Source organism: Corvus moneduloides, chromosome 9, assembly GCF_009650955.1.
Source record: "Corvus moneduloides isolate bCorMon1 chromosome 9, bCorMon1.pri, whole genome shotgun sequence".
Lineage (NCBI taxonomy): Eukaryota > Metazoa > Chordata > Aves > Passeriformes > Corvidae > Corvus > Corvus moneduloides.
The window spans coordinates 18134320-18160283 of NC_045484.1; the positions used below are offsets into that span (position 1 = coordinate 18134320).

A 25964-nucleotide genomic window follows, 5' to 3' on the forward strand; every position below is an offset into this window, starting at 1 on the left:
TAGGATTTTCCAAATTCCAGACACTGCTGGTGCTCTGTGGCTTATCCACCTTTTTGCTTCTCCCCCTTTTACTTTCCCAAAGTGCTTCTTACAGGAGCAAGCAAGAGGTGGGTGGGAATGGTGTGGGATGAGTGGGAATAGTGGGGTGGCATGACCTCAGGCTGGCTTAAGCCACTGGGGGGCCTACATGCTCAGAAATTTCAGGTTTTTCCATCTGTCTTTCCCAAACGTGTAACATACATGTATGTTTGTTAATGCTCCAGGCAAGAAATGGAACTGCAGGTATTCAGACATGTTCTAAAAATAGAGGGAAACATCCCCAACAGATATTCAGGATTTTTACAGAATAAATCTATAAATCTGATAAGCCAGAGGCACATGTGGTATTTCTGCTGTCAGATCTTAACCCCTTCACCTTACCTTGGGATGGGGATACTGGGATTTCTTGACAGTAAGTGTATTTTGATATAGAAAGCTGTTGTCTCACATTCTGGAGCTAACACCAGCTGAAAGTTATTTGGGCTGGGGGAGGACTGTCATGTAACTATGGTACATTTGCTTTAAAATGTCATCCTACATAATGAATTTACTGTTTTCATTTGGCTTGATTCTTCTAGAACCATGCAGGAAAACCTGTGATGTGTCTTAACAAAAACATTTTCAGGGCAAAATTGGAACAGCCAGACATGAGATGATGCAAAGCTGACCCGCTGACCCTACAGGTATTTGAACATCTAAGTTTGTATTTGACAGATTGAAGGATCCTGATGGGATGTATTATCTCATGTCTCCTGTGGGAACAGTGATGAGGAGGAAAATGGCTCTCAGGAAGATTACTCCCTTTCCATTGGGGCATTCCTGCAGCTCCCCAAATTACTTTGCTCTAGGGAGGGAGGGGAGCTGATAGGCAGAGCCCTGATCTGCTGCCTCTTTGGCCTTACTGTTAGGAAAACCCTCTAAAATCCCTCTGTCTTTCGGAATATTTTCTTAATCAAAACTCTTAAGAGTGCCTCTGTGGTGGGGAACAAGGCTCCCGTTGACGCTGCTGCCTCTTCTGAGGAGTAGTGATAGAACTGCAGTGGAGGGGGTGGCTGGGCTTTCCAGATAAGCCATGACCATATGATTGACATACATATGTAGTTTGCAGCCCTGTTAATCAAAATAAATCTGTGGAAGATGCTCTGAGATGGTGTACTAATGAAGTCCAGGCCTGATAACAGAGAGATGAGCTTTTTAATTAGTCACTTGTATGATATTTACATATCTATGTAGAGCAGGCTCTTAGTTAAATATTGGTTTAGCAGAGGAGCAGTGTTCTCTTCCTGTTTGCACTCTGACTGCAAACACTGTACTGCAGGTGCTAGGGACACGATTGTTGAATTTTCCTTGGTTTTAATTTAGAACTAGTTCAATAGGAAGGACAAGGAATATTGCTATAATATTTAAACTTCAAAGTAGCAAACAAGAGACCATTTTTCAAACCGAGTCCTATCTAGTGGAACCAAACCTCTCTTAAATCTGACCAAAGTTCAATCAAAGTGCTAAAAGTACATGATAGGGAGATCCTGGCTGTAGAAAATTGAAGGGGCATGTCTTCAATACTGTCTAACCCCAAGTTGCAGTGTTTATTTTGGGATGCAGGAGCCTCACACAGATCCTGTTTTCTCTTTGGCTGTGCTTTACTCTGGTGAAGCAGAGCACTGGGGCTGGCTATTGCTTGTCAGCTGAAGATCCTCTCTGCAAATCCCCAGTGTGTCAGTTGTCTTTTGTGCTTTAGTGTCTACTGTGACCACATGGACATTTGTTTGACAGGAGTCTGTGACCCTCAAACGGTTTGGTGAGTCATGGAAAGAGTGAACTCACCCGTATAGAGTTTAATCTGTCTTCCTCTGATAGATTTAATTTCTGCTTGACAGGCTGTGCTCAGTTACATGGTGTCTGACCTGGCTATCGAAACCCAGTAGCAGCAGAACCACTTACCAAAGAGTCCTCTCTGGATGGAGGGTGAGCATTAATATTCATGAGCTGTTACTCATTTACACTGGTAAATATTAAAACTTCTGTATAACACCATTTGATCTCTCTGAGGGATAATTGTCTTTTGACAGAAATGCACAACTACAGTGAGCTTACTACAAGCAGGTTGTTCTAAATTAAACTGATTTCTTTGAGGCAACAATATAATGGACTTGGTTTTCTGTTTGTAAGCATTTGCCAGGATTAAGTAACAATAAGTTTGTAAACTGATGATGGCCAGTAAAAGCAGTTCAGAGTCCTGACAGACAGAGCTTTGAAAACTATTATTTAAAGGGAATATTAATAATAATTGTATTAATGAAAAACAGTGGCGAAACTGGGTCCAAATCAATTGTTCTTTAACCACACTGTGAGCAAACAAATGCATAAGGTTAATGAAACAATAATCTCTCGCTGCAAGATTCTTTATTTCCAAAGCTAAACATGTTCTGCTGAAAGAGAGGTCTTTCAGTAAGAAGCTTGCTGGTTCTAAAGGTGATAATGGGCTCCAAGCATCCAATGAGGAAAGTATTTCTTGTCTCTAAATCCATTACTATCTGCTTCTCCAGGTCCAGAAACACAGTATAATGTGCATTTTCTTGCTCCTCCATCTCTTCTTTTGTTTTCTGTAGTCATATGCTGAAGGAAAAAAACATACCAGGAAATAGTGCACTGTTAAGCTTTGAAACCTGTATGGGACCCCATTGCTTTCCAATGGATTGTGTCAGAGCTGTCACAAATTAATGAAAATAGGTATCACCTAGGGCTACATCAATCAACCAAAGAAATGACAGTTTAGTTATTTAGTATTATTAAGCCATTTACCAAAGAATGGATAGGCAAAATTCTTATGTGAGTAAAGAATGGAAGGCTGGAAGCCATCCTTCCTTTAAGGAGCAGTATTTATAGAGAAGTTGCCAAAATGTAACTTTTTGAACAAGCAACTGGTGTAAAATGAAAAGCAAATTCATAGTTATTAAATGTCCATAGGCTCTAATGCTCTTGCAGGGGGTTCACTTGACCAAGAAATGCACCCACATGAACTAGGACCATCTTTTCCATTCTTAAGAACTGTAAATACGAAATAAAGAGCTGCTAAGCTATTCTGATTATATCCATCTTGGTTTTTTGAAAATACTGTGGAAAATCCTGTCTAGCAATATAGGTGCATTTTAAAGATACAAAGGAACACAGAAAGTTTTCTTAACTCCAAGTATAACATACTGTTTTCTCTCTCTCTGTCTCCAGCTCCATTTCAATTCTGTTTTGGCTTTAAACTTTTGATACTCTTTAAACTCCTGTTCACAGTACTTCAGATATTTGACTTCTCTTTCGAAGTAATCAAGTACACTGGCATGCTGTAAACACAGTGACAAACAAGGGTCATTACATGCCCAGAGACACAGATCTCTTGCTGATGGTCTGAATGGTATTAATATTTTATCTAAATTGAAAATATAAATATCTCTATTTCTCCCAGTAGTTTGCAACAAAACAATGTAAAGATGTGACCAACTTCAAGCACAAAGAAACCATAAACTACCATACTTTGGTGTTACACTAGGCATTCGTTTTATCTGGGATTCTGTGTTTTAGTTTTTGTTAGTCTCTTCAACAGCCTAGTGTTTTTCAGTGAATACTTCAGTTACAATGGGCATAACCTAAATATTAGTAACTGTTCCTTGGCTGGTAATTCTGCACCCTAAACAGTTTAGTTCCAAACACAGGTAATCTGTGCAGAAGCAGTGTGTTTCCTCATATCACTCAGTTACCTCCTGCTTTGCTTTGGAGAAGTTACGTTTACTGAGATGAAGCTGCTGACCTGATGTTTTATTGCTGCCTACTGCAGCTCTGTGCATGGCAGACCTTTATGGGATGTTTATGAACTATTTAAGTGCCTGCATAAACTTAAAACTGTAATAGAATGGGAAGATGATTTTGTGATGTAAGAGTAACAGATGAGATAGCAGGCACGACTGCTAGACTGAAACACTGGCTCAATCTTTGGCTGGGAGCGGGGGGAAAAGAACAACTGAAAACTATGTAGAAAAAAAGAGAAATTAAAACTGCTTGCATTGTTCCCATGGCCTTTTGGTACAGATAGTCCTTATTTCATGAGCGTGAATGAGTGGGAATGTTAGTAACAGTTTTCAAAATGTGCTTTCACTAAACTAGAACCAGATACGAAGACATGTAAATTGAATTACCAAATTTAAAGGAAAAAAATTAGCACAAATGTGGACAAGAAGGTGTAAAGAAAAAGGAATTCAGTATATATACATTACTATGCACTCTAAAGCCTTGTTTTAATGCATGAAAGATGTCATTTTATGGATGTGGCAAAAAATACTGACCTCTTAATTGTGTTTTCATGTAGCCAGGTTGGAACAGTGGAATTCTGCCAGCTGTCACTGAGATTTCCTTCAGTTGACTCCTATCTAAGCTCTGTGCAAAGCCAGCTTGGCTACAGGTGATCTTTGGAGAATATGGCTATACTCATCTCAAATTAATTGCCATTATTTGGAGGCATTTTTCTCTAGGCAGACTTGTTTGTGTGTTGGGAGTTTTCAGGATAAAGTGTCAAAGAGATTTAATAAAAATTCTTACCAACCTCATTACTCGAAGGGTGACATAGTGTTTGACAGATTTCCAAAATATGCAGTACTCCAAGATCATCAGAAACAGCTAGAAAATGCTGCTCTGCTGAAAGATATTTGACAAAAAACCATATAAACAATCCAAATTCCAACAGCAATGTGAACCTCCACCCAAAGACAAGCTACAGAGGGTTCCTTTTTGTTCTGGTCTTTTTAGTTTATTGTTCACTGCAGCAAAAAAGGCAACCATTTTGCTCTCTTATTTTATTAATTCCTTTAAAATTTTTCTTATAACAGACTTTTTAAAATGAAATATTTTCAGTTGCTTTTATGCCATGGTGGTACACTTAGAACTGATGTATCCATTTTTGTATGTACAGTGTTAAATTTGTGGAAGTATGTACTTATATAAGATCATTTGTAGTTAGATTTGTGTGCCTTGGAGTCATGGGGCATTTTGCAAACAGGGTAGCACAATGAAGTGCAATCACCACCAACATACCTGAGCCACTGGAGGGGCTGATGAAAGTGATGATTGATTTGGAGATGTTCTGGAAATGAGATGGCTCATGAGTTTTCTTCAGTAAGTCCCAAATATCTATATTTCCATTGTCTCTGCCAATGAAGAAAACTCCTGGTCTTGTTAAGGACCATTGTCCTGCAGTGTATCTTCCTGCAGAGCAACTTGACTGAAGGATTGGTCCATTCTTAATTTTTTTTGAAAACAAATAAAAGAGAGACCCAACAATCAAACAGTACTACCAATTCACTACTTCAAATCTCCTGTCTTTGGAAAATGCTCACAGTTTAAATGGTCCCATTACAAAAATTATATCAATGGCAAAATTCCTACCACCTGCTGCAGATAAAAAGGATTGTGGGGAAGTAAAAAAACTGGTATCTCACTTCCTGTCTGTATGCTGTTAAAACCTATAGTCTGGAGATTTTGTCAGGTGCAGCTAACCTGGATTCCTACATGAGACAAACTCAAAAACCCCCCATGTTTCTTTGTCTTCACATGATGAAAAAACCTTGTCCTGAAATACAAGTTCTTCAGATTTGTTCAGCATGCATTCCCCTAGCAGCAGAAATGAACAGCTGAGAAGCTACATTTTTCACAGGGTTGGAATTTAGGAAAGTCACTTCACTTTTTTTGTAAAACTCGAGTTTACTAAGCTATATCTAAAATAGTGTTCTGATGTGAAGAAGCTGGAAAGCTTCTTTTATATCTGTTTTGTTTCTAAGCTATGAAGCTTTGTGACTTACACGTTTCTGAAAATACAGTCTCTGAGCCTGTTACAGACCTGTCTTGTATACCTATCCCATATGTTACAGCTGTGTTAAAGCAACTTACTGTAACCCCTTCTTTCCAAATGGCAAACTTCTGGCCTCCAATGCTTAGAAAGATGTCTTTAAAAAATGGAGAGTTCTGGAGAGTGTTGATAGTTTCAGTGTGGAGGGTGTATTTCTGCAAGTGCATCTGACCTAATGAAGGAAAAAGGCAGTTGCTTGTTACTAGTGCCTTATTGATCAAGAAACAAGAGTGCAGGACTCAACACAGGCCTGGAAGATACCAGCCTCTTTATTTTTGCTCACAAGGTACAGGAATTGGAATTGCCACAAATCTATTTACATCCATGATTTGTGCCAGCATCTTTGTGCTATTTTGTCATGCCAGCTAAAGTGCTTGCACTTTTGAGGGTACTGTTAAATCTGGGTGTCATCAGTGAGATAGATTAGAGCTATGAGCAAGAACCTTAAAAAGACAGAGTATAGACACAAATATTTTAAAGGTAGTGATATATTAAGATTTAAACAGATATAGAGAAACTTGAACTTACTAACTGGTTTTTTTGAATGAGTATCAATTTTCATTTTCCAGTCAGAATAAACAACTTCTCCTTCCTGTAGTGCCAAAAAAAATCAAGCAAATGCTAATGTTAGAGCTTGGTGGCTTATTTCAAACTGACTTGATTTTAAGCTGTGACTTTTCTTAATTATAACCATCATTAAATCTGGTCTGAGTAAATTTAAACCTGAATTTGCAGCCAATGACTGAAAACACATTAAAGTTTTGCATCACCATTTTTCAGTTCTGTATTGCCAAAACAGCTTTACTTGCCATGATGTATGTAGGCAGTCCTTCCTGCAGAACTAGGTGCTTGGTTTTTATAGTTCATGCTTTGCTCCAGTATTTAGGGAAAAGGTGACGGGAAGCAAAAAGATAGCTAGAAGCCAAATTTTCATTTCTGTATGAACTCAGAACTGGGAAAGATTCATGAATTTTAGGTGCATAGGGTGGGTAGCGGGCTATGAATAGTTGGATTTCCTAAAATGAAATTAAGTTGGGGGCCAAACTGTAGTATAAATGTTTTCACCTGGCATGTGGGAAGACACTAAAAGAAGTTACTGATTTTATGTGTTCTGGAATAAGGAAACACTCTGGTTCTGAATAGGTGGTTAAGCTCAACATATTTTGAAAATGTTTTCTAAATCTGCCCTCAAAGTAAGGGTTCATCATCTATTGAATATTGGAGGTTTATCAATTTTTTAAGCATGTAGCTAAAAGTATTAGTATGGAAGTAAAATATGGCATGTTCAGAAAGATCTTTTAACTTACACCTGAAGAAAACATGGAAGTCCATACATTTGTGAAAACCCTGTTATTTAGCTGTTCAGTCTTTTAGATATCTTAGATTAACATTTTAATTGGTAATATATTATTTTCACTTACTTCATTTCCAAAAAAAATGTTGGTGGATATATTTTCTAGCACTTCCAGATTTTTGCTTGAAGAAGCACTCATCTCTGTATATGGGCTCTCTTTGATGGGTGCTCTTAGTGCACTCAGAGATTTTGCCTTCCCTGGGAAACAACAGTTACATCTTTTTATTATACAATGGAATTTATCAGACCTAACAAACCCTTTGTCTTGTAAAGGTAGTTTGTGGATGAGGGGAATTTCAAGAGAAGATATGAAGAAAGACTGCCAAGTAAAGCAGCATTTCTGTGGGTTATGGTTTCCTGGTGGCATCTCCCCATTGCTGCAGCTCTGGTCAGTGCTTCCCACATCCAGACAATACTTAGGAGAGCACCATCCTGTTCTTCACCAGTTTTACACAGCACCAGTGTCTCTGTGGGAACTGCCCTTACACATGGCCCGTAGCTGCTGCAACCAGGAGCTAACATCTCTGCTCCAGGGAATGGATTATGTTTCTAAAAATAGTTTTCTGTAATGGCTGAAAAGGACATAACTGTTTCAGGGATAGAGAGATTGGGTGGGAGATTTGCATGGGCTCTTAAGTGAAACCAGATAGAGTTACTGTGTATATGGAACTGCTCAGTTTGGATTCAGTACATGCACATTTCTTCATAGTTAACAAATGTAGGTCACACACTGAATATCAGTATACTTAAGAAATATTTTCCCCACGTGTGTTTAGCTATACAGCATTTTGTTGCTCTGCTTTTATTATGTATATCCTGAAATACAAGCTTATTAAAAACATTTTCCTCAGTAAGGTGTAATAAAAATATTACCTGAGGCTTTGTAACGATACTGCAGTTCCCTTAAACTAATTCTGGTGGGACCATAGTCTGTGTTGGAATCCCTTTCACGCAGATTTATCTGTTCAGAAAGAAGTGCATTTGCTAAACCGTTGTGTCAGATCTTTGAGGTACAAGTCTGAATGGCTTTCTGCTGTAATGGAACAGATCTTTGCAGTGTGTTTCTAATACTCCACAAGCAGTATTTGCTGCCTCACATACAAGCAGGGAGAAAATGCTCTTTGTGTTACCTTTTTCCTGTAAGAATTTTGCTTTGTTTCTAGCAAAAAGCCCAAACAACCCAGCTCCAGTGGTCATGCATGTATGAAAACTGTGCCAGCTGCAGCTATTCTGAGCAGCACAGATCAGCATGTCTAAAATGATAACTTCTTTTTCTTACCTCACTTTTTTTCACAAGCACCTATGATCATTTTCATGAAACTGAATGTTTGTTTGCTAGTAATTATGGTTCTGCTGACTATGACCGTGTTCCACCATTTGGGACCCACTGAGATAGACAGCAGAGCAGTTGAAAAGGTTGACAGGAACTTAACACTGTTTATGTAACTACTTTTGCACCTACTGCAGTGTTTTAGAAGCAGGCATGCTGTTTCTCATTAATTAGCTTTACAAAATGCATTTTATTGAAGTTTCAAAGGAATGTTGAAGTATTTAACTACATAACCAGAAAGAAAATCACAAGGAAGTCACAATTTGCTGGGAAAAATGGAGTTGGGAAGCAAAAGAATATGTTCCTATGGAGTTCTGGCCATATCTACAGTTTGGTTTGATCCCTGTGTTCTGTGTTTGTGTACACTACCTTTATGAGAGGTTTCCAGGAGAGATCTAAATCCTCATCAGTATCTGGGGCTATATAAGATCTTTTCTCCTCCTTTATTTTCTCAGTTAAAAATTTTTGACGATGTTCGATGGACGGAATATCCCAAAACAATATTGAGCTGCAAAATAATTGCATAGTGTAGAGTGTTTTGGTTTGAAGTTACATGCAATTTTCCTTAAATTTTAAAGCTTGGGGTTTTTTAACCTTTTATCTTCAAGCCTTATATAACAGTAGAGATTCTGAAAATCAGACAAAGGCTAAATAATTAATTTCTTCTTTTGTAAGTGATGAAATATATTTCTTTATTTACCATTTCATCAGGTAATTATACCAAAGCAGCTTGATAGTATTCATACAGTTTGCTTATGGACAGTTATTGGGTGAACTAATTGGCAGTGCCTGGGTGAAATTCCTGAAGGCTGTAACAGGTAATTTAGTAATTCAAATTGAAGATCAGTCCCAATTTTTGTGTGTACCAATTAATTTGCTGACATTCAAGGCAAATGGCTCCACTCACTTGTATCTGTTATCTCATTGGAGTTTTCAGCCCTCTGATTGTTCCTTTTGCTCTACTCTGGACATTCACTCACAGGTTTGATACAGCCAATGAAACTTTCCTCATTGCTGATATCTCTTTCCCTTTTCTAACAGGAGTTGCTCAGGGACATGTGCTCTTCAAGTATGACACTACAGTGACTTCCCTGTTCTTAACTTCAGGTAAATAGTTTCAATTTAGAACACTGGTGGGTGAGTAGTTAAAATAATTTCTTCTATGTGAATTACTTGCATTACACTGCAAACTTATTAAGAAGTGTATTTGCGATCTTTCTTCTCATTTAATTCTTCAAAGTCTTCTCTGTTATTTGATTAGGGAAAATAACTTTGCATCATTATAAAATTTTGCTCTCTCTGACCCTCCCTTTGATGTAACTAACAAATATGTGATTCAGCCCAGCCATGCAGCCTTGAAGCCTTAAGCCTTCTGACATCATGGAAGCTAAACCTTTATTTCCACTTCTTGCATTCTGCTCCCTTGCCAGTCACACAGAACAATAACTATCACAACTATTCAGTCCACGAAAGAGGAGATTCATAAAGAATAATTTTGCCAGCTAAGTCTCCAAATTTACCTAGAGTTTACAGTATTTCCGTAGAAATAGGCCTTAGCATCTTTTAGGAGCTTTTTGTGCATGTCATACAATCAAATATAAGTGTGGGGATGTGGCTTTCCAGGCTAATGCATGTGTGATCAACACTCTTCTGAAGGTGTTATACACAGAATATAAACATATATATGCAAGGATTTTCAGTTAATAAACTCTTAATGCCATTACTGTAAAGGGTTTGACTAGACAAGAATGCAAAGTACTTGTCTTCTGCATACATAATTTCAGCCACTCAGGATATGCTGATAGGAATCCAGAAATGTGCTAGTTGAATCATGGATTATGCTTCATAAAGTATTCCAAAGGAAACTGAAAGATGTCTTGTAGAGTATGTATTGTATATACCAATCAGGGGAGCAGGTTACAAGCTGCAGGTAATTTTCATCTCTGTTTTCAGAAGTACCACCCTTTTGGTCACCCTGAAAATAACAGTAATAATTATTACAGGGGAAGAAGATGAAAGACAAAAATCACACTCTGATACATACGTACTTCAACACAAAACAAGCTACTAGAAATAAAGTCACTGTTTCTGCTTGGGTAAGGTTTGAAAATCAGGACATATTAATTTGCAGTTATAAAGTCAAGCTGTTTTACAAACGTACTTCAAGTGAACTGATACCAGCTTTGCCTCCTACACACCTAAAATTCCAAATTAACTTAGAAGGATAAATACTTACCTGTACCACTGCAAGTCAGGCCCTCTTTAATGTGCCATGTTTGTAACTTCTTTTATGCAGCTTAACCAAAGAGCTGGTAATTGAGAGATTTATCTCCAACAGTTCACTGTAGTGGGAGTGATGGCTCTTTGCCAAGTTTACACCATGGGTCATCTATCTTAAATTATCTCTTGGCTAAGCCTCACTGTGGGATCGTAATGGTGCCTTCAAATGTTAATTATTAATATTTTAGTTTGTCTGTGTGGGGTTCTGCAGGTTTTATATTACTTATCATTTACCAAGTAGTTATTGGTTTATAGCAAATTAATTTTAATTACTCAGGAAAATAAAGGAAAGGTGTCAGGGATAACAAGTGAGTATAAGCTAATCAAATCTAACTTCTAGTATATAAAAAACAAACATATTTTGGCAAAAACTGTACTTATAAAGTTTGCAGCAAAATTCCAGCTATTTTTTTTTTTAGGCCAAATTAGGCCTACTCTAATTTTCATGCATGAGTTTGTCAACCTGTAATCACAATGGTAGTCTTGCAGCCAGGCAAAGCTGAATTAGGTTCTGGATGTGACTTTGAATAGTTTTTCATTAATATGTAATTATAAAACTGCTGATTTTAGGAACTGTGCCATAAAAACTGCTGTGTTGTATAAAGGCTGACACATATTCCATGTTTATATAACAAAAAGTAAGTCCCAGTACATGTTGCTAAATACTGGCAGAGTGACTCCTTTGTCAGTGTTCTTCATGAAGCCTGGGTCTCCTGTGTCTGTTATCCCAGATGAACACAAAAACAGCTTTTTGAGCCTAAACCTTGGCTAAAAAAACCCCACCCAAACAACAAAAACCACAACAATGTTCTGCTGTCCAATCCCTCTCTTCATGCTTTACATCTGGTACCAATTAGTATCCATGACTATTACTGTATAAAATAATAATGAACAGTGGTATCAGCTGACTTTTTATGATAAATGTGTGCCCTTTTCATCACTTTTCTGGAAATGTCACTAAGGACTGTAGTATCTCTGAAGTTTGGGGGTTTTTTTTCAAAAATTCATGGATATATAATTTCCATAAACCTTTTAAAGATTTCAGGTTTTTCTTGGCCTGCTTTTCCACTGTCATTATTTTGCATTTGACGACATTTACATTAGTTTAGCAACCATTTGCAATACTTTGATAGTAAATCAGCACCCAGTCTTCCTGTTGGACCCTTTAAGTACATAGACCCTAAGTACTTTGGAGCTTTAAAACCATCACAGAAAAAGTAAGTTTTGAGTACACAGGCAGCATCTAGAAAAATTAAGGTGGCTATAATAATACCATTGTTGGGTATCCAGATATTTACGTAATTGAAGTTATTTCCTGGAATTCTTAGTGACGGGCTAGATTGCTCATAGTAGAAATTCAATACATTTTATATATGGAAGGCTTACTATAATTTTGAATTATAATTTTCTGTAAAGTTAAGGAAATTTTTTCCAGTATGAGCAGATTCATATCAGACTGAGAGCACAGTACAGTTATAAAGCACAATGAGCATGACAAGAGGCACCAGATTATTAATATTTACTAAATGCAGTGAGAAATAATGAGTACAAATAATTAACTCTTCGGTATTTTCTCTTGCGTTTGCATTAGAATTTCTGAGATGGTAGATTAGAAAAGCAATAAAAAGAAGAGAAGTGAATCTTAAAACTCACCTCAGAGTTACACGGTAGCCATTGTATATCTGCTGCTGGCTTTTTATTACTATATGGTATGGAAGAGGCTGCACAGTGTCTCACTAGAGGTGGCTCTGTGCTGCTCTGCTGGCCTTGGATAGGTGATGGCTAGAAATGTTTTAAGAGAAATCTTAGTGTATTTCCAAAATAAAATAGTAGATCTATCAAAGAAAAAAAGGTTACTTTGCATTCTGTTAATGTTTCTTCATATATTTCAGATCAGTTTATAGAACTTTCTAGGGGTCTAATACCTTCCATTTGGGAAAAAAAAATAAAAAGCAAAGCATCAAAACAGGTCTTTGGATATGAAGCTCTGAAAAGAATTCCAACGTGCCTCCACAGACACACACATCATTACTGTCTCCTCTGCTCTTAGGTCTTCCTCCTATTTATCCTCTTTACTGTCTTTTTCCACTGAAATCATCTTCTCATCTTCCATCTACCTTTTCTCTGTTCATAAGCATCTAGAATACTTTCAGCATTGCATTCAGTAGCAAACACTATCTGTAGTTGACAGGCTTTATAAGGTAAGAGTGGAGGGCATGTTGGTGTCCATTAAAGAACAGACTCAGTGAAACCTAAGTTTCACAAAAAGCAGTAAACCTATTAAGCTGTACTAATCAGGTAGAAATTATATCATGATAATTGTGATAATGGTTTTATTTCATGAACTCATTAGGTTTGTTATCTTTTTTAGTGTCTCATTGCAAAGATTATCTACTCCACTCTTTTGAGTTAGGATACCTTCACCCATTTTTCCTCCACAGACATATAGATACACTGCAATATACTTACAACAGAAGCATTTACCATATTAACAGCTGTTATCTTGATTTCATAGAATCATAGAATGTTAAGTGGTTGGAATGGACCTTAAAGATCAGCTAGTCCCAACCCCCCAGCCACGGACAGGGACACCTCCCACCAGACCAGGTTGCTCAAGGCCTTATCCAACCTGGCTTTGAACACTGTTGAGGTTGGGGCATCCACAACCCCAATTTGTATTCATTATTTCTCACTGGGCAACCTGTGCCAGTGTCTCACCACCCTCACAAAGTAAACAATTTCTTCGTAATATCTAACCTAAATTTCCCCTCTTTTAATTTTTACCCATTACTCCTTGTCCTTCACCACAGTTCCAAACCAAGAGTCCCTCTCCACCTCCCCTCTAGATTCCCTTCAGATACTGGGAGGCTGCTATGGGGCCTTCATGCAATCTTCTCCAGGCTGAACAGCCCCAACTTTCTCAGCTCATCTTCGTAGGGGAGGTGCTCCAGTCCTCTTATCAATTTTGTGGCCTTTCTCTGGACTTGCCCCAATAGTTCCATGTTCTTCTTGTGTTGGGGGCACCAGAGCTGGATGCAGTGCTCCAGGTGGGATCTCACCAGAGTAGAGGGGCAGAAGCCCCTCCCTTGCCCTGCTGGCCATGCTGCTTTGGATGCAGCCCAGGATTTAGTTGGTGTTCTGTGCTGCAGTGCTCACTGCTGGGGAACCCCTGTACACCACATCCAACCATCACCCCCCAAATTACCTCAGTCACCACTGCTGCCGCTGTTGGCTCACCCTCTGACAAGTCAGTGATTTCATCAGCAACAGGTTTTGCACTTTGCAGCTTTTCTTCATGTTTAGAAATATCCCACAGTACAACCTACAGTGAGAAATGAGTATATTACAAATTATATTTTTATATGTGTATTAATACACCTTATTTTTCAAATCATGGAGGTTTGGGGAAAAACAAGAAATTCGCTCTCTGCACTAGAATTTATGAAGTCTTTAAAGTATCTTCTCTTTAGTCTGATGCAATCAACAGAAAGGTTACACTTGTCTCTAAAAAAAGTCTTTACAACTTGACCTATTTATCAACACTACAAAGAAGCATCGTACAGTAATGGCTCAGCTATGGAATAACCAGACATAGCTTCAGTCCGGGGTAAGAGAGCTTCAGGACTCTTCTGTCTCTGTGTTACTATGTCCAGTACCTCTCTTCACCCTTATGTTTATACTGGAAGAAAATACAGAAATATGCAATTTTATTTTTAAAGAGCAAAAAACCTGTCCGTCGACACAGCCACCAGCAATGATATTTGGATCACTTGGACTGAACTGAAAGCAGCAAATATCTTCAGGAGCCTTCAACACTAACTAGCGAGAAGAAAAACAAGATAGTTGAGAAATACAGTCGCACCATTTGTTTGTTCTCTCGTTATTTAAATACTTGGCATATTTAAAAGTCTTGATGAAATACCTGGAGGCAGATAGGGTCAAAAAAACTCAAGAGAAGTATAACTGACTGATGGAGCAATGATTTATTAGAAAGGTTAACTTGCTCTTCATATGAAGGCTGCTCTCTTGCTGACAGTGCTATAATCCCTGATGGAAAGAGAAAATAGATTTTCTCAAAAGAGACAATTCAAGTTTCAACACATTGATAATTCTTCTAAGTGACTTATGTTTATGCCTTCTGAAAACAGTGGAAAAAACCAAAGCAGGAAAGGAGCCCCAAACAAACCAATCATGTATTTATTTTTTTTCTTTTTTTTCAGATCAGCTTGGAGGAGACTATTTTTGTAAATTAAGTTATTTAAAAGTGAGTCATAGAACCTATGCATCAGGACAAAACTCCTCTTTTTTTGCTAGTGCTCCTCAATGGCATAATACTGCACCTGAAATGATGTGACAGGCATATGTTCCTGGCCACCCATCAAGAAAACAAATCTTTGGTAACCCAATTAATTTTCTTACACAGGCTGCAGTGTTGGCTAGTAGTATGCTGGGATCTGGGGCATTTACATAGAACTTAATTGTGCCTTTAGGTCTGGCTGTGCAGAGCAATACTGCACAGCAGGGAGCAGGAGCTGACATTTAGTATGTCTTGTGATGCTCCCTGGCACTCGGCAGAGCCATGTCCCATTGTGGCTGTAGCATTCCTCCCAAGTATTAGGCGTGCCATGAGAGCCAGGCATGGGGACAAGCACAATGGTATGCAGAGCCACCCAAAGTCTGGCACAGCAACTCTGCTTAAATGAGCCTCATGGGGGGAAATTTCTCTTTCCTATGATTTCCACTTACACACTAGGGTAAAGGACTTTGCCTCGCTTGTGTGAATTCTACAAAGAATTTGTCTGCCTCATTTTTCATTTTGTCTCGAATTGGCAATTCAAACAGGGATACTAAATCAGTTTTGATTTCTTTTTAAATTTGAAAGCTGATGATTTTATGAAAGAAGCATATTTTATAGCTATCATATAATACCCATCATTGAAGACTCAAATCAGTGTTGTAGCTGCATTACCATAAATGGTTGGATGCCAGCGAACGCAGCTAATGGTTCTGTTCTTGAGATACTGCACATCTGTAAATGATTGGTATGCTTTAAGATAAACATCTGGCTTGCCTTCTTCTTTGTCTTCTGCTAGGGCCTTCCAGTCATCAAAAAAAACATCCATAATTTCATTTTGCTGCAATGCAATTTCCATTCTGTGGTGTAAAAAGCAGAGTTAACACTTCAATAATCCAGATGTGACTTACTCAATAGTAGAATTACAAATATTTCTGTAAAGAGGTAGCTTTTGTTTTTCACAAAATTATGACCACATTAGTTAAAATACCAAGTATTAATTCCTCAGTGATGTATCACTGCAAGGAAACCCTCTTCTGTCTAAACAGAAATAGATACTGTACCAAGAATTTAACTCTAGTTCTTTGTGGACCAAGTACAGAGCAATTGTCCAATTCTTGTGCAAAAAATGTCATTAAGTAGGACTTGTCCCATTAATGGGACATGGCTAAGGGCATAATCTTGGGTAGGACAGCCCCTTTGCTCCCTGCACAACCATCTGCTTGAGTGGGCAGTGTTTGAAAGATCAGCTTTGCAGTTTGTTTGAAAAGATGTAACGCTATCAACTTTAGCAGTTCTGATATCTATTTAAACCAACATTCATATTTATATAGCATAGACTTCATGGTTATTTTCATAGAAACAAGTATTAAGTTAACATTTGTCAATATTATAATAATAAAAAAGACAAAAAATATAGAAACAAAAAATAAAATTGGTATTTGACCAGACCAATGATCCATTCAGAGAAGAGTACTTGCTTGTATTTTATTTCAGGTAGTCTTTAATCGTATTGCTGTAGTAATTTTACCTTATATGTACTGCTGTAAGAAATTCTTTCAGTGTCTCAGAAGACAGGGTCTCTGCTTTTGCTTCATTTGACAGCTCTCTAGTATAATACTGCGTGGATGCGTTTCTTGGATAGGTCCTACCCAATTGGAATAAATTTGAATGTAAGTATAGAAAACATTTCAAAGACAGAAACCCATGTAATGTGTAAATTTTAAATATACAGTTTTCTAGAAATTTTTTAGAAAAGAGTTTAAGAAAAAAGATGCAAACAGAGCATCCAATTTTGTTCTATTAATCAGTTTGTAACAGAGTAATTCCAGAACTTTAGTTGAGATAAGGAACGGTGCAGAGCTTAATAAATAAGCTGATAAATATTTTCTCATACTTACCATTTTGTCTGAGTACTAGTTTCTCTTACTTTTGGAACTGTTTGCACCCCCACATCCCTTTCAATCATTTTAATAGTAAAAGTATTGTCTTCATAGGATGTGCATTCAGCATAACTGTCTTTATCATCTGAAGCATTCTTATCAGTAAATGTAATCGGTGCACCAAACTTCCTGCGAACTCGAGAAATTTTGTACTTAATCTGGAAAAGATATATTTGTATGGCTAGCAGAAAAGAAAGTTTTTGGACAGTTCATTCTGTAAAATGGCAGCATTCATATAATTGTAGAATTAGTTCTATTAATGATTTCTGTGTTGCGCTTACTCATATTTCTGCACTTTGAAATTCAGAAGTGCTCTTATAAATAAACTGCATATGTAATAGAAGACAAGTTTGCATTTGTAAAACAAGAAATTGTAGCATTTTTGGATTACTGCCAGTAGAATAAGAGAATTACATTTTCTAATTCATGCAATATCAAAGCTGCACACTTAGTTAAAGGATTGATTTGCAGGAAGCCTTATGTAATACTGAATTAGGCTTCCAAGATGTAACTTTTCAGCTCTTCCCTCTCAGTGGAATTCTCAGCTTTGGGTGAGGTATTTCAGCTTCCCTTGAAGTGCCTAGGGAGAGAAAAGCACTCTGAAGAAGATGCAAAAAAAATTTGGAGGAGTTTCCTTATGTTGAGAACTAGGAAGGAAGAAGGGACTTGTCTTGATTTCTGCCCACAAAGAGAAGCAGGCACTTGATTTCCAGCAGTAGAGAGGTATTGCTTTGTCTTGGATTCATATCCAGGTACTTTTTCCCAGCACCTCCCACAGAACTGGAAAGGAAAGTACACTAAAAATTCTTTTGAGTGGACCTTGCCAGCACTGCAGAATACAGAATACTTGGACTGTGAATGTGTTAAATTTAATGACTGTGAATTAGCTTTGGAACAATCAGACATCTTTTTAAGTGTAAGGGAGATGTCCAGGTGCTGAGAACTATCAAAATTTAGCCAGTCTTCCCTGAAGAGGGATTTAGGTATTGAGTAAAAATTACTCATAGACAGTTAGATGCTTGGAGATGCCCCACACATCACCAGTTAAGTGACAGCTGTGAGTGGATCTAGTTTTTGGACATATAATTCTCTCAATATAATCTGTTGATGTAATTAATCAAATATGTCCTTCTATAAAGTCAGCTTGTAATGCCTGTAAATACTTAAAAGGTGTTGCATGCTACTTAAATGACATCTATATACTATGAGCTTCATGGAAACAGAGCAATGACTCCCATTGTAATCTGGCCAAATTGAGCAAAAAGTGGCAGAGGTGCCAATGATGATCAGGACTTTTGAACTTACACCTTAAAAAGTAGTTATGTCTAATGCAAGACTTAAAGAGAACAGAGTTTTTAAAAAAAACGTTTCTGCAGCACTTTCAGTGTTTGTTAAAAGTTTAGCTATTTCTGTATTTCTCTCTCTTGGTTAGTTTTCTTGAAAGAACTCAAGAAAAACTGGGATTGCAGCTTCCAACTTCCTGACTTTTTTTTTAAAGGAGCTTACATGTAGGGGGTTTATATTTATTGGATTGACTAACATCTGTTGGTTCTGACCTTTGTATCCCTTTCTTTAACAGATTCTTCTTCAACTTCCTTTTCGCTGCCAAGGGAAACCCAAGCTTTGTGGACTTCCAGAGTTTCCTCTCTATCTTCTTCTGTTTCTTTTGCAGTAGCTGAAAGCTGCAAAAGAAATGGTGAAAAAGAAAAGTGAGAAATGGTGCTTTCTCAAAAATTTATTACTGAAATGTAAGTATGAAGTAGAAACCCAGTTTTCAGTCTTCATTCACACATTCTTTACTTTGGTCTCAGTGCAGTGAGCCTGGGTATACTGCGCTCCTCGGTAGGGCTGGGTTAAGTCCCATTCATTTGTGCATTAGAATTTTCCAGTAAATGTTGCATATTTAATATTTAACTACTAAAGAGAGATTGCTCTCTTGAAAGCAAATCATTTTATATAAAAAGAATTTGTAGTGATTTTTTCCATTAGGGCCTATGGGCTGGCACTTCATTTTACTTTTCTTAATTGTTTCTTCTCCTGATTCCCTGATGCTGGATGGCAAACTCATAATGAAAAATTATATAATCTTTCTATAAACATTCTCCTACAGCGTAGTGCACAAGTTCTATCTATTTAGAGCTATTTAGAACTCAAGAACATTCTAATGACTTGAAAAATATATTCATAGATATTATGAAAAATAAGTATAATACTTCTTTGAAAATATTCAATATATTCATTGGCTGTTATTTTTATGTCTGAGAAATATGGGTATTGGCAGATAAAATTAATGCTCATTATTAAAAAATGAAAAAATGCAGCAATGGGTGTTATACTGGCCCTCTGAAGTAAAATACAAAAATTTAATTTAGCCCTTCTCAATATAAAACATATTTTTACAGTGATACACATATTTTTCTATGATCAGCTTAACCATTAGAGAAACACCGGATGCTTAGCAACACCATTCCTGACATCTTTGAGACTCAAAATATTCATAGATAGAACAATGCTGTGGTATACTTGGATTTTACCTCTAGAAGGTTTTCCTTGGCTTCTTCAGAAGCAACAATGTAAAAGTTCTGTCCATACTGGAACTTTGGGTCAAAAACTACCAAGAGTTCTTCCCCTGGATATTCCTATTTTAATGAAAAAAAAAATTAGTGGAAAACTGAAAACAAATAATATTCAAAACAAACATGAGGTTGTGACTGGAAAAGCTACCACTAGTGTAAATTTAGTACCTTAGGTTAATTTTGTGTTCTTAACAGAGAATTTCATGTGCTAATTTAAAGGAATAGATGGGGTTTATTCTGTAATAAAAATAAGTCTGGGACAAAACGAATCTTTTGTACAGAGAATTAATCAAAAAAGAAACTGTTTGAATGATTCTCAATAAATAGGCCATGAATTAGTGGAAGTCAAATATGTGAAGCTCTGCCAGTTCATAGAATCAAAACTAATAGTATTTATGTTACTTTTAGCATATTTTCAATCTGAAGTTAGTAAAAAAAAATGCATGGCAAGCCATGAGAAAGTTTGAGTCAACAACAGTCCATGATAGCACTCAGATATTACAGCATTGGTGCATTTACAGAGTCAAACAAGAATAGACCTGTTCCTTAAAAGAATGGACACTTTGAGAGCATTAAGTCTTAAAGTGAGGATGAAATAAGCTACATACTAGAATAACTTTTCTGAGAGGGTGGAAATCAGAAGTGTTAGCTCTTGTTTTCAGGTCTTGAATTATGTCCTCTTTTTTAATACATTTGAAACAATTTTCCTCTGTGACATCTTCATCAGCCCGGCAATTAAAAATTTTTTGGGTCTTTGCAGTCAAAAGCAAAGGAAAGATTTCTGGGTGGCCTATGAAAAAAAGCAAAATTGCATGATAACTTCAGAGTGTTGTTTAAACATGCACGTATACTTTGATAACTCTATGTCTTTACAGTTTCTAGCATAATGCCTTTGAATCTCTCAGCTTTGTTTTTGGTATTTTGGAAGGCATGAAATACAAATTATATTTACTTTATTAACCTTTGAAAATACCCAACATTTTGCACATAATCAACATGATTTCCCCGGTATGAGGGTTTTTTTCTTCTTGAGCAACAGGTTATTAAGAACTTCAGTGAAAAATCTTTAATAGACTGGTTTATAATACATCAAGGGCAGAAGTGCATGGTTCTGACTTAAGAAAGCCTTTGAATAAATATACCGTGGTCCTTTCCTGTAGGGCAGCACCATATTAAGCCAAAGTTTAATCTAGGTGAGGCTTCTCCCAAGTAAGGATGCTTTTCTGATTTTGGACTTTCATATTGCTCCCATTGAGTTCAGAGTGTAGTAGAGACTATTTCTCACTAATCAAATGAGACTAAAGCAAGGTCACTAAAGTCAGATATTTCTTTTCAGCTTTACTGGAGAATATATAGCTGTTGTTTTCTACACACAGGATCTCTGTTAGGTTCATACACATTAACTCAGAACAAGATATTTCTTATCCTTGCTCTAGCACTGATGTCTGCATTGGTTTTGGGGAGGCTGGCTGCAGTTAGGTGACCTGTCAGCTGTGCTCTGCAAACACTCAGTCTGAGGATAACATGGAGGGCTTCTTGTTAAGTGTGTGCCACCTGTATGTGAGTAAGGCAATGTATGTAATGCTGGTCTTCCTCATGTTACATGTTCTGCCTCCAGCTTACATTAACAGCTCCAGGCCCAGCTCGTTGAATCCTGCCTGAGACTCCTCCTTTGCCATACTGCTCTGCTAGCAGACTCATGCTCTGTCTCACTCCGAATACTCCTCATGAAGGGCCCTATATTTTTGCCTGAGAAGGTTAGCAGATGTTCATCTTTGTGGTGAACTGGAAACTAAAGGACTTAGGGACATGTAGACTGTGTACTATTTTTCTGTAGTGAAATGTGCTGGCTGTTGTGATAATAGCTGATATTTTCTATCATCTTTGTTCCAGTCTCTTAGTTTAAGTTACTTAGTATTTTATTTTAATTCCCAGCACCTGTGGGGTTTTTCCTCTTTGTGTACACCTTGAAGAGAAGTTGACATACCTCAAATGATGAATGTGACCAGCTGTGTCAGCGAGATTTGAAAAGTCATCTCTAATCCAAGCCAACAAGGACTGACAAAACGATAAATCCTCCTTAATCTCTGCATAATCTTATCGCATAATACTTTATGTTTGATGAATCTGACATTTATCCTTTAAAATCTTTCAGTGCTGCTACTCCACTGCATCTGCTCTGCCATAGTCATCACTAAAATTAATGGCATGCCTGGTGTTTCTGGTACATGCTACACTATTCCAAGTATGGATTACTTAGTTGCCACTAGTTATTTCATAGCACACACAGTCTGTAGCATGCACAGGCCATTAGTTCACTTTCATCACAAGCTGTAATCAATATTGCATGATTTTCCTTTTTGATATCTTGGAGTGTTCCAGGACTTCTGTGTAGATGCTTCCAAAAAATACAAAATCATAGGGATGTTGATTGGGAAAGACCTCAAAGTCATCTGGTCCAAACTCACTGTTGCTAACACCAGACCTCAGAAATCCCAGTCAGGAGAAATGGTTGTTTATTCAATAAGCTTTTATGCTATGGTTTTTAAAATGCTGAATCATGTGTACAGGCTTGTGCACGAATGCTAATGCTAAAAAAAATCCTTTTAAAGCGATGTAGGTTTCATTGTCAAGTGAAATGATGCAAGCATGCATTAAAGTTAAGCAGAAATACGAAAGACATCACTGTGAGAGGAAACAGAGTAAGACACATACCCTAAGTGTATTTTCTTCAATGCTCTATTGCTATAAGCCCAAGTTAAAAACAAAGTAATGGTCAGAGTTAAAATTACACCTGTCAGTCTAAAGAAGTAAAATTCTATATTGCTGAACATTATTTTTAACAGAATCTATAAGGACCTGATACTGGAATTCTTACATTATAAACATTTTTATTGAATGCTCTTTTCCAGTAAAAAGCATGTAACATCTGATCATAGGCTTCACATTGTTTTTCTGTTAGTAAATTGTACCTGTATCATTTGTAAAAGTCAGCAGCTCTTAGTGCTACGAGAACTTCACAAAGGACAAGAAACTCTCAGGAAGAAGTAAAGAACACTTGCAGACCTTATGCTAAGGATTGCGTGCATGGAGTTTAACTCTTGCACAGGCAGTGTCTGCTTACACCAGTGTTATTTTCCTGCTTTTAGCAACAGGTTCGTAGCAGTAGTTTAGCTGTTACAGCTCTAACCTTATTTGCCAGTAGGTGGAGGTACAATTCTCTCTTACTGACTTAAGTATTTCCTGGAGCACTGAAAATACATTTTTTAAAGTAACACTTTAATCATCTGAGGGATCACTTTTTGTGCATTTTCATTACCTGAAGCTTAGCCATTTTGGTAACACTAACCAGAGAACAATTTTCACCCAGTGCTCATAGGATCATGTAGGAAAACAGGTAATTTACAGTTTCTTTAAAAATTATCCAGTTTGTATATTCCTTGTTTGCCACACCGTTTTAGCTTTTAACAATAAAAGCTGTACTGTTACAAGCCAATTAATAAGAGAACCCTTTGGACTGTTCCTTTAAACCATAGATAAATTTTACATTGACATCAATTTACTTTATATCTGAGGAATAATTGCACAAATCAGATGAGAAGAAAAATAGAACCAGAAATATGGAAAATAAAAAAAACCATTGAAAATAATTTGGTGTCTAAGAAAAAATAATATCTTTAAATTCAGATAATTGCATACTTTTAGCCCTTAACTATGGCTATGCTTAAAACTGAACTTTAGTTGCACAGAAACAAAATTGTGACTTTTAAATGGTTAATTTTTTCCCCTACAAACAAAAGATGCTAACCAATGTCTATTGGTATCTATGATTAAAACTCACAAGTCATATTCTAAAATCATCTTCTCATGAAATTTAATAATGGTTTGACAAACTTCAAAGATTAATAAATTATAAAAATATTTCTTGTTTTTCTTTCGATTCCTAAACTATTTCTAAATGCAAACATTTTGCCCCCTATAATTCTGTTGTGATGCTTTTTTTATTTCCCCTTATCCCAACTCCTCTCAAACCAAGAAAAAACCCCTCTTTTACAAACCCGTACCTGTTTCCTGCTGCACTGCCTGCTGCTCAGAGAGCCCCTGTAATCACTGTGATAACTGCATTTCTTCATATTTTCTAATTTTTCTCATTCATTAAAAAAAAAAATCTTTCCTTTTTATTCTCTGGCATTAGTAACACTGAAGCCTCAAAATGCTTTGAGTATTTCAGAACTACTACTTTAAAGCTCAGTCATCATAGCACTTACCTATACTGGCCATAGAAAGATCAACTTCATCCTTTTTACCTGAAATATAATGACATGATGTTATCAGTAGTGTTGGTTACAAAACTGTAACAAGTAATTTTACCTCTCTAAGTTTTTTATATAAAATAGCATATTCTAATTTATCTCTTTTTTTTTTTAAATGCATGGGATCAAAATAATTAAGGTAGATCTCATGTGAGACCAGATTGCTGCTTTTTTCATTGCTGCTGTACCTTACATACCAAGCTGGGTTCCTTTCCTTTTCAGGATTCCTTAGCTTTGTTTTACCTTTTTGTTTCTTTCCCGATGTTTTTGAACCTTTCAAGGTGGTCTTGCTGGATTTGACACTTTCTGACATTTTTTCAGATTTCTCTAGAGAAAGATACATATCATCAATAATTTAAAATAGACAATGCACCATGTATGAGTGAAAATTTGGTCCACGACTTTATGTAGCTTATAATTATAGTAATATTTTCATTTGCATCTAAAAGTATGTTTCATAATTTTGAATCATAAGCTATATTTTCATATCATAAGTAATAGGTGGAAAGATTTCTTCTGTCCAGGGCAATTAAAAATGAACACTGACTGTCCAAAATAGTGACAGGTTAAATTAGGACAGAGGTTTCCCCTACTGAAAGCTAAGGACCTGAGCTAAAGTGAGAAGAACATGGGGGAAAATCCACCAGTTATAAATGTTTGTCCCAATGTTCGTAAGTGTAAATCATTACTCAGCTGCAACAAAGCATTTCTATTTCCAGTTCATTTTTCAGTGTAGCTCTGTGGAGGACAAACTTGGGAAGAAGATATATACATAATTAAATGTAGCAACCACACAGCAGGAGATGATACTGTATAGAAGGCTACTCCTGTTTAATTTGCTCTCCTTCTTTCCAATATCTGGGATTAGAACAGTACTGCAGGAAGGACTCAGTTCCATGGCAAAAAATGCAGTTCAGCCTGCCTGCTGCTCAGGACGTACAGCACCATCATGTGGGAGGTGCTCGCTTAGCAGCCCGTGGAACAGCTAAACCAGGATGGCCCAAATTCTCCTAGAAGTATTAAAATTGTTCGATGTTAATATTGAAGAGCCAGAGGTGTTCAGATGGGATGAGGACAATGGGGCTCTCACTTTGTGTCCTCCCTCTTCCATGTTCACGCTTTTTAAGACTGTAAACTGACTGGGAGAGGAACCATTTTTTAAATGTCTGCACCACTACTTGGATGCTATTACAATTTTAACACTAACAAGAGGAAAGTGGATGCAGATAGGACAGAAAGAACACTGGCATGACATAACTCTTTCTGATGATCTCTTACAGGAGCTACAGCCCGTCTGCCTGTGCACGTGAACAGCACATTCACTGTCAAGATGCTTAAGGTGAAAAGGTGAGTTTATTAAATAAATGTTCTATATTGAGAGTTTCCTTATGAACAGCCTAAAATAGTGAGTGCTAAAACATGCTGTGGCCTATGCATTTGCAATTTCAGTGGCATACCCAGACTGAGAAACAGTGTTTTACTGTTTGTAACACAGTTCTCAAATACTCCAGAAGCAAGCAATATAACCTTAGCTTCTGATCTGAATTTCAATTTGGAGATGGCCACTGATGGCAAGATACAAGTCATGGATTATAGCCTGATGGAATATCCTAGGTTTGGGATACATGTTGACCTTCCATGAATTCAAGGTAAATTTCAGTGTTGACTTTAATGTGAGCAGAGCCTGACACTCCTGCTACAATTATGCATTTTTCTTTTTTACTCCAATCGAAATAGAAAAACATACTCTATAAATCCTCAGACTCTTTTCTGTATCATATTAGATCTTGCAGACCACAGGTGGCAGGCTGCATCCATGGCACGTTACTCTATTTCTCTGTTTAATCTCTCTTGATTATAGCAAATGCAGTCCCCTTCATTCACATGTCTGAAGAATGGTAGCAATTTAATCTTCTGCTTCTTCCAAAAGGCAATGATGATACCAATG

The 25964-nt window shown here is 37.0% G+C and overlaps 1 protein-coding gene across 5 annotated transcripts; it reads right to left on the reverse strand.

Moving 5' to 3' along the window:
* Window positions 1-2358: 2358 nt before the first annotated feature.
* WDR63 (WD repeat domain 63) lies at window positions 2359-24374 on the reverse strand. 5 transcript variants are annotated; one of them, XM_032118726.1, is made up of 22 exons: window positions 24260-24374; window positions 23972-24010; window positions 20312-20493; window positions 19662-19766; window positions 18684-18809; window positions 17086-17285; window positions 16716-16832; window positions 15860-16044; window positions 14813-14937; window positions 14620-14709; window positions 14096-14212; window positions 12544-12672; window positions 10512-10585; window positions 8980-9118; window positions 8154-8241; window positions 7348-7478; window positions 6455-6518; window positions 5968-6098; window positions 5116-5320; window positions 4628-4719; window positions 3241-3374; window positions 2563-2655 (listed from the first exon to the last, which is right to left on the reverse strand). In XM_032118726.1, exons 1-22 carry the CDS (start codon window positions 24357-24359, stop codon window positions 2649-2651), a joined length of 2580 nt encoding a protein of 859 aa, XP_031974617.1. In that variant the 5' UTR covers window positions 24360-24374; the 3' UTR covers window positions 2563-2648. The 5 variants fall into 5 exon arrangements, with proteins under 5 accessions (XP_031974616.1, XP_031974615.1, XP_031974618.1 ...); XM_032118725.1 differs by lacking the exon at window positions 3241-3374 and having other exon boundaries at window positions 2359-2655; window positions 4628-4716; XM_032118724.1 differs by lacking the exon at window positions 3241-3374 and having other exon boundaries at window positions 2359-2655.
* Window positions 24375-25964: the final 1590 nt, after the last annotated feature.

Coding starts and splice junctions, on each gene's coding strand:
- WDR63 (XM_032118724.1), bottom strand. CDS start 24,359: ATGTATCTTTCTCTAGAGAAATCTGAAAAAATGTCAGAAAGTGTCAAA. Junction 4,720..5,115: donor CAGCCCCTCCAGTGGCTCAG/GTATGTTGGTGG, acceptor AATATCTTTCAG/CAGAGCAGCATTTTCTAGCT. Junction 2,656..4,627: donor GTCACCCTTCGAGTAATGAG/GTTGGTAAGAAT, acceptor TTTTTCCTTCAG/CATATGACTACAGAAAACAA.